An 11,187-nucleotide genomic window follows, 5' to 3' on the forward strand; every position below is an offset into this window, starting at 1 on the left:
TAATTTCTCATAAATACAATGACGAGTACCTTCGTCAAAGCACTACCGCTCTTCGCGACAGTGAAGGTTTGAAATCACGAACTGAGAGTCTTGAATTTTTACCTATATAGTATTTGATGTAATTTCTGTGGTAAACTGGGTTAATATATATTTGAGAGTTACAGGTCGTCGTATTCTGCACACTTAGAGGAAGTCCCACAATATCATTAATTTATTAGTTACGCCTGATGTACTTTGGATGTTTGTGAAAAGATTTCCGGTGTCAGCGCCTCGAATTTCTAACTATATGGTTCCGATTAATGAGCGGTTTTGATCGCAGATGCTACACTTAGTTGAAGAGTAGGTATGTGACTCTTCAAGGAGACTTTTGATGGCGAACTCAAAAGAAGCTTTGTTCGAGAAAATTATTTCAAAAAATACGTAGTAATATTGTGCCTATATAGAAAAAGTAAAAATCTAACCAGATAAATTTGGATCTCCTATGGAAACTCTTTGTGGTGGCTTTCTAGTCGATAAGGGCCAAGAAAGATTTGTTTCAGGGGTTAATTCACCAAAAGATGTATTAATCTTGTGCCGTGGAACCGCTGTATAGCATAAACAGTATGTACTCCATGAGGACAATATCGTAGTTAAGCCTAACGGCTTATTTAACAGGACATCGAAGGCCAATGCGCTATTAAATTATAAACAATATAAATATGAAGGTCACAGAACCAAGTACAGTTCTGTGTGTTGAACTACATATGGAAGCATTACAGAATAAGTTGTAAGCTGGTTCCCTCACCTAAAATTGATTAAGTGGATTTCGCATACGAAACAAAAACGTATCGAAACAAATATTTTCTGCTCTCTGTTTGCGAAAATGTGAATACTTTTCGAAAGTGACCGGCTGCTATTTTATTCTTGACTATGACAGTAAATTCATTTATTCTACGGTTTGGTGGGACAGGAAGGGCACAAAGTCAGGTTGGACTAAAATGGTCGATCTTAGAAGAGATCTCACTTACACAGCTCATTTCGTCGGTTCGTTAGATAGAATACCTATAAACACTTATCATTAAGACCCTCATAAATCGACAAAGCGCTATGAGCCGATCACATATTTATTGAGGCGGCTTAAGTCAGTTTCGGCTATGTCTTATGGTTCGTCGAAGGTATGACTGTCGAGATGTTTCAGCCATAGCTTTGCAAAGGCTGGATTTCCTGAATGTTTCCACTCCACATGTTTCCACAAAGAGTTGACAATTGTGACCGACTGAATTTTTGGCATTATAATGTAAATACTTTTCTATTGGACAATTTGCAGTAAGAAGTCTTACGATTGCTGCAAGATGATCTGTGCTAAGACCAAGCAGTTCTATCCTAGACGAGAAGGACCCCGCAGTGTCACAAGAGAGGTGGACGACCGTTAAGCGCACGCATTTTTCATAGATCCTCATCCTGCGCAGTTTCCAGCGATTCCGCTGTGGCCTGGCAGCCAAACGAATCTGATGATGAATTATCTTGATGCTATTTCTAGCCAGGACAACACACAGTTTGCGAGCTCTATGCTGATATCACCGCTCTGTTGTCGCTTACATCCCTGAAAGAAGCGGTACTCCGGGCCTACTGTTCCTACAAATACTACTACTACTGTTAATTCAGAAGTATACGAATTTGAAATATTTTGAAGCAGTCGACTTGTATAATTAGTAAAATTTTGATGACCTAGTAACTAAGATATTTTTCTGAAATTTTGCACACATTCCTTTCTCGCCAAGAAGATGTTCATTTTTCGAAACCCGCCATATCGGACGGCTATAATTTGTAGGTGGCATACAATCTGCTGGATCAAAATCGGGCTCTTGTATAAGAAACTTTTGCTTTTGACGAGATATCTTCATGAAATTTGACTCAGATAATTGTCCAAGTCGATGCCATGATCTCCATATCACTTTAGCATATCCCATTTAAAATGACCAATCGAAATCACGATAATCTTATTTTTATACTCTTTTATGTTATAAGAAATGCATCTTTAAAAGGTTCCACCGACATTTATGATTTTTCTTGCTTGAAATATAATTTTTCATACTAGCGAATATTGTTCTGGCGCTTGTTTACAAGCGAACCGTTCTAATATTTGCAATATTACCGCAGGAGCTTATAAGAAATGCAATAATTTGCAATATTTGCGTGACTTTTTCCTACAAAATGGAGCAGAATAATAGGAATGCACCAGAAATACCGTTGTTGTGCTAAAACTGTATTTTTACAGCGATCGTAAAAAGTCTGTATACATATTGTGGCTATTAGACATGGCATATGACGTGATCGTTATGCTCTAGAACGTGTCGAAATAGTGGCCTGCGGTAACACCCAATCAGAAATGCTTGCTTGCAATGGAAAATGGAAAAGGAGAAAACGCGGCAGCTAAAACAAAAGGAAATTCAAAATAAAAAGCAAAACAATAATAATGCCAGAAAATGCTAAAATGGACTTAAATTACAATTAAAGCAAGCAAATGGCGTTGCTAATAATATATGTTACAGCACAATGCGCTTAGATGAAGAAATAGTATGTTGCATGTGCATTGCGAGAGCATGTAAACGTCTTTGTACATACATACCGTTTTTTCGCGAAATGCAAAATATTGAACCGGAACAAGCAGCGAAATGTAAGAGAAGCTGTTGGAGGCTGAAGTGAAAGGCCGAGGATTCGAAAAAAAGCCCAAAGCTCATACATACATATGTATGTATATATTTTTTAATATATTACTTACATATATTTGAATGTATGTTATATTTTATATGTGGGCGTAAAGCTAATTCACTGCTTACCAAAAGTCAGCATTTTTGTTGGTTTAGTTTAACCGAACACTGACCACTTGTTATATATTTTTGTAAGTATGTATAACCCTCAGCCGCCCAGCATCCAAATTGTCGAATGGACCGCGGCATATAAAGGGTGTAAGGCAGCAGCAGCACAGCTTACTCGACACAAAAACTGTCCAAACTATCAGATATAATATTGAGATACGCCAGTCATGGTTGAATAATAATAAATGCATAAATATATGTACATACAAACATACATTTGGATTTATGCTACTCCAGCAAAGTCGAGAAATCCCAAATAAATGTAACAAGAATAACACCGGAGTACAATAATAAAGAAATGAGAACGAAAAAGTAGAAGAAAACTTTATATTCATACAAACACACACAGTTACGAGTAACACGAGAGAGCGTTATGGTGCATATGCATTTGTTTGTGGGTGCAGGGTAAAACGTGAGCCCGTAACCCCACTCAAAATTCACAAATTTACAATTCTACCCACAAGTAAACAGACACACGCATTCACACTCTCCACTTACATGGGTGTGTTTGTATGTACATATATTTATGCTCATTCAAGTTGAAAAACAATTTATTAACAAAACAGTATTTATACCCACAAATATACTCCAATATATCTACACACATGCAAACATCGGGATATGAGACTTATCAGTTGGCGTAAATCGCTTGAGAGCGTTTGTGCTCCACTCTCGCTCTCAGTCTCGTATTTCTTTGCGTGTGTGAGTGTTTCGTGCTGTTTGGGAATTGCAATGTTTTTGTTGCTGCGCTCAAAACTTGTTTGCTGCAGAGAACGTCATTTGGTGCTCCTTTTAGTAAAATATACTCGGTCTCGTATTTTCTCATGGTGTTTTGGATACATGGGAAAAATCTGATTTAGTTATAATAAGGTATTCTCTGATGTTTTTTTTATCTGTATTCTTTTTTTTTCTAATACCTATTTATTTTTTTACTTTATATATATATTTTTTTGTTTATTCATTTTTTTATATTATATTTTTATTTTTTAGTTTTTTTTTTATTCATACCAGATAAACAAGTTTTAGAATAAAGTACAATTTTTTATTTTACCTTTCCAAGAATTAGAAATAATTTGTTACGATCGGCTCTGTCTCTGAAAAATTGTCCAAAAAATCCAAAAAATTGTCTAAAAAGTCCAAAAAATAGCAATACCAGCATTTTAATTTCCTGTGGGCAAAAAATAGTAAGACTTTTTGATTGAAATTGCGCGCGAAAATCCATTTGTTGAAATAGTTTTTTTCTAAGTTGGTATGACTGTCAGTGACATCTGTGCCAAACGTCACATCAGAATAATCATTCGTGTTTAATATATGCTTGACTTTCTGAAGTTACATTAAATTTTTTGTGCGGAATCAAATTTCTGATGTCTCCTTTTCGAAACGTTCAAGAAAAGAAGTTCGGTGAAAATTTTTTACCGCGAAGAAGTGTTTTCGATTGGTGTCGATTAATCAAAGAAAGTTGAGAAGGATCATCAACATCAGCTGGTGATCAACATGTCAGTAAATAAAGGAAGTACTTGAGAATCGACGATTAACAGTCAAATATTTTACTGGCATCGTTGAAATATCGAAGGGATAAGTGAAAACCATTTTGGAAGTTCATTAGGTCATAAGAAAATGGATTTTTTTTCGAAAAATAGTGTCGCGTTAACGTCTGTGAAACAATCATCAAAGCAAGTCAAAATCAAGGTTTTCTCGATTATCGAGGTGTGGTATACCCTAAGTTAATTCCGACCGGCCAAAGTATCAAAAAGACACTATTTGAGTTGTTATACATCGTTTGCGCGCAGCTTTTGGTAAAAAAGGCCGGAATTATGAGTCGACAACTCTTGATTTTTGCAGCACAATAATGCATCGTTGTATACTGCATTAATTCTTCGTGAGTTTTTCCCCAAATTTTAAACCAATATCGTGAACGAACCACCATATTCGCCTGATTTAGCTTCGTGTGACTTCTGGCAATTCAGCAAACTGAAACGGCCGCTTTGGGAAAACCGGTTTTTAGTAAATTGAAAACATTAAACATTAAAGGGGGGCTAAAGGGGACGTGGATGACATAGATTTTGAAGAATAAACAATCGGACACTATAGCATACAAACTGTTGGAAAAGGCTCATCGATTACAATTATGTATTGTATAAAAACTTTTTTTTTTAATTTGTCAAGATATTTTCACGAAATTTGGCATTGATTACTGTCCAAGGCCACGTTACAACTTCCGAAGAAGTCTTTTATTATATCGGATCACTACAGCATAGACATAACTGCCACGCATCTTGTATGAAATCTTTTGTTTTTGTGAGGGAAAACCTTCGTTTCACATAAATTTTATCCTTTGACGTTGGATATCGGCGGAGGACGTTTTTCAATGTGCCAATTAAAATTAAAATTCCTGTATTAAATTCTTTTGTCGAAGCATGTAAGTTTGTCAGAAAAATAACCAATATCTTTTAACACCTCTAGTATTTAAACTGAATATGAAATATTTTTTATTGTGTGCTATGTTTACTTTGTAATGCTCCCACTTTTGGGGCGAGCGCCAATATTATGCTCGCCTTGCTCTGAGAGAACGAAATATTTCAACAAAATTCCGCTCATTGTAATGAATAACCGAATTCGGCGCATTGAACCGACCGGCCTAGCTCTGCTGACTTGACTGCTCGCTGGCGTATGCAACATACTGTTGTTCTTGGTGTTTTGCCTTGCCTTGGTGTAGTATCTGCTGTATGAGTAAAAGAAAATCAAGAAAATAAATAAAAATGGTATGAATTCGTATGTGTGTGCGCGTATATGGCGATGACTGCTGAGCATTCGGTTTGTTGTGATGAGATTGCTGCCTGTTGCATTCAGTACCTGATATGTCGTACGTGTGAAGTGACGTATCTACCGGTAGTTTTGTAAGCGAAGGCAACTCGTCGCGAATGTTTAAAGATTTATTTGAATTTTTACCAAAAATTTTCAATTGTTAACACGAAAGTGTAATTTTGTAAAGCGGAAAAATACAAAAAATTCAGCGTGTGTTATTGAAATTGTCAAAGGTTAATTATTTATATGAATTTAAGAAATTTGTAAAGCAAATAGTTTCAACGAAAGTTCCAAGCCAATTTTCGAGTGGAAAATAATTGAATTTTTTATTGTGTGCTATTTTTGACTACAAGCGACGTGTTAGTAATAATTTTATGCTACAAATAACTGCAATGCATTGTTGTTTGTGTTGTCTAAACTGTGCGTGATTCAGTATTGCAGCATAAATTGTGTAATGCCCGAATTCTTAAAGTTCAAATAGATATTTGTTTCGTGTGCATTTTATCACTTAGAGATATAAAAAGTAGGCGCGCTAAAGCTGACAGTTTTGTTCACCACTCTGTGTACGCGCAACAAAGCTGCGACGATTTGACGTGTGTTGTTGTGTTATATATTTTTTTTTGCTTTTATCAGCGCGCGCGTGTAATTGACAACAACAAAAAACGTATGTTAATTATAAATTGAACGAATGTGTATAGAAAATGTATATAAATAAATAGTAAAATACATACATATGTATGTATATATTTACGATTGAGTTCATATTACAAAAAAAATACGCGAGCTAACAGCATATTGACATTGCGTTGAGCAGGAAATATGCTTGTGGCTTATGACTAAACGCAAATTGCGAGCAACATACGGTGCAAAAGTAAAATCCAGCAGCAAAATACCACACTACCGTTAAATAAAACGAACACCACCGAACCGATCGGGCAGGCACGAGTTCCAGCTACACTTGGATTAAATTTCACCTGATTTGTATCGTCACCTTTCGCCTATAATTAAACACAACGTGATCACGCGCTCACACTACGCTACGTAGCGCATTAACCAAATTGCAATACGCAGAACACAACAACAACAAGTAAAGAATTAAAACAAAAAAATTCTCACTGACATCCTTTGGCGCACATCCATCACAGCCGCCAATTCCATAAATCCGCTTAAGAGCTGTGAAATAAGTGCGGCGTAACAGTAACGAGTAAACGCTAGCCGATAGACGGTAAGCTGCAGGCGAGAAGTTGTGCAAAAAATACGAAAACCAAAACAACAACAGCAAGGAATTGAAGGAGCTACGCGTCTCGTAAGCGCATAACAGATTCGCGCAAAAGACCCATAATTTTAGTGACGCCACACAATCGTCGACCTTCCAACGTCCCGCCTCCTCATACGCCGGCAACGCCAACCACCATCATCAGCATCTCTTACAACAACACCAGCACCACTTGAAGCCGGCGACCTTTTCGTTAGCCGTTTAAGCGTGTGCACCTTTTGTGAGGTTGCCCTGCGTCATTTTTGTTATAACTGATCTTCGGACGTATGTACGCTCGCCAAACGAGAATACGAGTGCAAGAGCCAGCATCAGCGTTGTCGCCAGCCTGATCACAGTTGTTTTTTTTATTATTGTTGGTGTTGCAGTTATTGCTGTGATTATTATTGTGTGCTGTGCGCGGCCGCCTATTGTTGATCACTTTAAGCTGTCGTTCGTTAAAAATTATTATTGTTGTTATTGTGCTTGCCATTGGATTCCCTCAACTTGAGCGTAGCGAACCTTGGCCGATCGCACGGCCATACACTAATACATATAGACAGACAGACATTTATTTATGAGCGCAGCTCTCGTATTTTAAACGGTGGCGACGATCTTCCGCGCTGCACGCCTGTAACTATTCTACAAAACAACATCATACGCACACACGTAAGTGTTATTATTGCCATGCTCCAGGAGTAGTTGTTATTGTATTTGGTGTTTTGGACATTCGTTCTGTGAAGGTGCAGCAGCCGCCGCTTGGCAGTTAAAAAACAAAAAACGAAAACAAAGCGTGGCAGAAGAACAGCAGAAACACAAAAAAGAATTAGAGAGGTCTGTAGACCCATTACTGTTGTTGTTGTTGTTGCGTAGTCTTCATAAAAGATTTTAAAGGCCAGCTTATTGTAGAGCCTGTTGCAGGCGATCACAACAAAGCCAAAAGGAAGCGAAAACAGCCGAAAGGAGAAAGAGAACGAGCAGCAGCCACAGTCGCAGTCACAGTCGACAGTAATGGCGCCGAAGTCCAGAAAGAAGAAGGCACATGGTAAATAATAATAATAAATTTTAATCTGTTTTTATGCGCTTTTCGTTCAACCTTCAGACATACTTACCAGACACATATGTTCTTGTTCGCTTGCCTTACTCGTTAAATTCTTAGTTTTCTTACTTAAGATTTTTATTTTTTTAATTTGTGCATTTGGTTTTTGCTCTCCGCTCTTCTGTGTTTTTACCCTCCATTTGTTTTAATGCATTTTTTAGCATTTTTCTAAATTGTCATTTCATATTTCGTTTATAATTATAAGATTCCAATGTGACTACGGAAGAATGCCACAAATTAATGTCCGATTTAGTGTGGTTTTATTGTTATGATTTAAAATTAGCGAATACCTGTCTATAAAGTTTTTTTTTTTATTGTCTATACATACTATGTGTATATTCGTTGCCAACATTTCGAAAATTATTTCTAATAAAATTTCTGAGTTAGGGCTTTAAGGACATTGACTGGTTGATCGGTAATTTTCGAAAGAGGGAAAAAATTACTATAATAGTCTTAAATATTTGCACTCTTTCCGATCAGACCTATGGCATGATTGGGTGAAGTTAAAAAGTCGACCTTAACAGGGATCTCACTTGGTAAGCCTGTCCATTGTGGTACCTAGTACTGCTGTATATTTGAGTATAAGATCATCAGAAATCGAGACAGAGCCTTGAGCCTATGAAAAAATTTGTTTGAAATGGTTAATGTCAGTTTGGTTGGACCAAGGAAAGACTGCCGACTTGTTTAAATCTCAGCCATTGGACGAGCAAATGCCCAGTTGTTTTCACCACATAACCATCTATACAACTTAGATAACTTGCGTCAGACTAGATTTCTAACCTTACCGCATTAATACTTAAGCTAAGTCCCCCAGCCATTACAAACAAGGATTTTATTAACGGTTTTATTAATATTCATATCGTCATATTTTTGTAGTAGTTATACCAACTTGAAGAATTATGATGAGTGAAAAATCTTTACATGTATATGAATTATGTTCTTCCAAAAATAGTGTAAGACATTTATGTCTTCAAGGATACCAATATTTATTAGTTCTATACCTCAGCGAACCGTATTTATACTTGGAATCAGTCGAATCCGTATTCAAATCTTCATATAGTATTACTTCCGAGCGTTTAGATTAGAACACAGGAGATCTCCCGAACTATTTGCCTTGTGCAAAGTTCATCTTGCCGCAATCTTAAGAGCTCTTACAGAACACTGTCCAATAGGCAGCCATGCGATAAGGCTAAGACGAATTCTAGTTCTCAAAGTTGTATGGAACACATCTAGGAAACATTTGGGCGCTTTCTCTTCCATTTTCAAGCCTTTACACGTCTGAGGCTGACTCATCTCGGTAACCTTACCTTCGGCAAACCAGATCTGGCATATAGCCGAAACTGACATAAGCGTCTGCATAAATTTGTGATAAGCGGACCGGCGTGAGATCCGTGTTGGGATCGATCTCGTAACCTTACCTAACTTAACCTAACAGCTCAGATAATCGATTCATTGTATATAGAGATTCACTTGAATATTCGAAATTGTCTGACACGTGATAAAACTTACTTATGTGGTTGGCTGGCCATAGCAGATTTTTTTTGGCTAATACTTGCAAAGAATGACATTATCAGGCCGTATGTATGGGTTCTGTTGTCTCCTCAATGTTTGCTAATGGTCGCTTGAATCTCTTGTGAGTTTGGGGAACACTTTTCAATCATTAGTACGTGATTGGTTTGGAGGTTATTCTGGCCCAGGCTGAATATAGTAAGCGCGCTACCTCAGCAAAGTTCTTATCTTTCTAGTTTTTGGGATTTAGGACGGTCAACGTACGTTACTGCCTACGGTACATAGTGATATGAAACTGATTTGTAAGCAATTTTGAACCAGATTCCAACTTCCTTTGGAACAATACTCTTTGGCTGGCTTTATTCACTATTTACTTTTCCCTACTAATCGTTAGTGACTCAAATATGTATTACGAATAAATAACTTATGCTCTAAAAACGTAATATGTGGAAATCAGCTGTGTGTCCTAACAAGCTTTCAGGGTTTTCGAGTCGCATCATAACTGAAACCACTCGCTAAAATTGTAACAAAATTTTATGTCCTTTCACAAGAATTATTGCTTTTGCAACTTTTAAGAGCAATTGCTTGAAAAAATACTCACATTCCGTATTCACTGCCAAAAAACCCACAAAATAAAATGCTTTGGCATTGTAAAAATAAAAATTACGATCCCACAGTTACATATATCAGTCGAGAAATAATCTCACGAACCACCGGTGAATGTTGAATTTAATGAAAACCCATAAAATGCTTGAGCGAAAGGCGAGTGATAGTAAGGAAAAAATAACAACAAATACTATGTTTTTTCTTCAAATCATGCGCTTTAAGCAGTTCAAGAAGAAAGAATGACATTAGACACAAACACTAAAGAAAATAGAGAAAGGAAAACACAAATATGCATATATAAGTGTATATGTGCATGATAAATATAGCAGAGAAAAAACCCCAAATAATACCAAAACAAATGCACAATCAACGATCATTCGAACCGGCAGGCCGTTTAATTCGTTTCGAACCTCGACTTTTCTCAATGCTTACTATTACACACAAGTACAACAATAATGAATGCCATACACATGGGAAAATACAATAGGTGGAGTAGAGGTAAAGCAATACCAAATTCTTAATCTCGATTTGTTATGGTCGTGCTGGGCATAAAAACAAAAGGTTTAAATGCGCAGCAAGCAGTGGATTTGTAATAATATGCTTTATTTTGCTCGATTTCGTTTTTCTTACATTCGTTCTTTATAAACAATACAATTCTTTCGAGCCGAGTGGTCAATGGTTGTAGGATTTACAAAAAAGCATGCATTTATTGTTAAATATCATTTATTTCATTTACTTATAGTGTGGTGAAGTAAAATAGCAACACGATTGTGAACGTAAGCAGCAATGATAATAAAATATTATAGTTTTTTTTTTTTTTTGAGAATTTTTCGGATAATTCTTATAGATTTTTATGGTTATTATTGTAAACTTTATTAATTTCGTTTTTTTTTGTGCTTTCAATGGTAGTTTAGTTATTTTTTCACAAAATATTTTTGATAGGAGAATGTTGTAATAACCAATTAAAAAAAAAATCATTGCAATTAAAACAATAACAACCACAATTTGTGGGTTTTTTGGCAGTGAATATTAAATTTAAAACAATCGTATTTTTAATA

The 11,187-nt window shown here is 36.3% G+C and overlaps 1 protein-coding gene across 1 annotated transcript in view; it reads left to right on the top strand.

Annotated features, from left to right (window-relative positions):
• The first annotated feature begins 6,372 nt into the window (after positions 1-6,372).
• Positions 6,373-11,187, top strand: part of LOC108972275 (bone morphogenetic protein receptor type-1B) — a 77,062-nt gene continuing 72,247 nt past the window's right edge. Inside the window, exon 1 of the mRNA XM_018938823.1 lies at positions 6,373-7,960. Within this exon, the coding sequence (XP_018794368.1) occupies positions 7,927-7,960 (34 nt within the window). The 5' untranslated portion in view covers positions 6,373-7,926. The remainder of the gene's footprint in view (positions 7,961-11,187) is intronic.

The sequence above is a fragment of the Bactrocera latifrons genome, unplaced genomic scaffold (genome assembly GCF_001853355.1).
Source record: "Bactrocera latifrons isolate USDA-ARS-PBARC rearing strain unplaced genomic scaffold, ASM185335v1 scaffold_39, whole genome shotgun sequence".
Lineage (NCBI taxonomy): Eukaryota > Metazoa > Arthropoda > Insecta > Diptera > Tephritidae > Bactrocera > Bactrocera latifrons.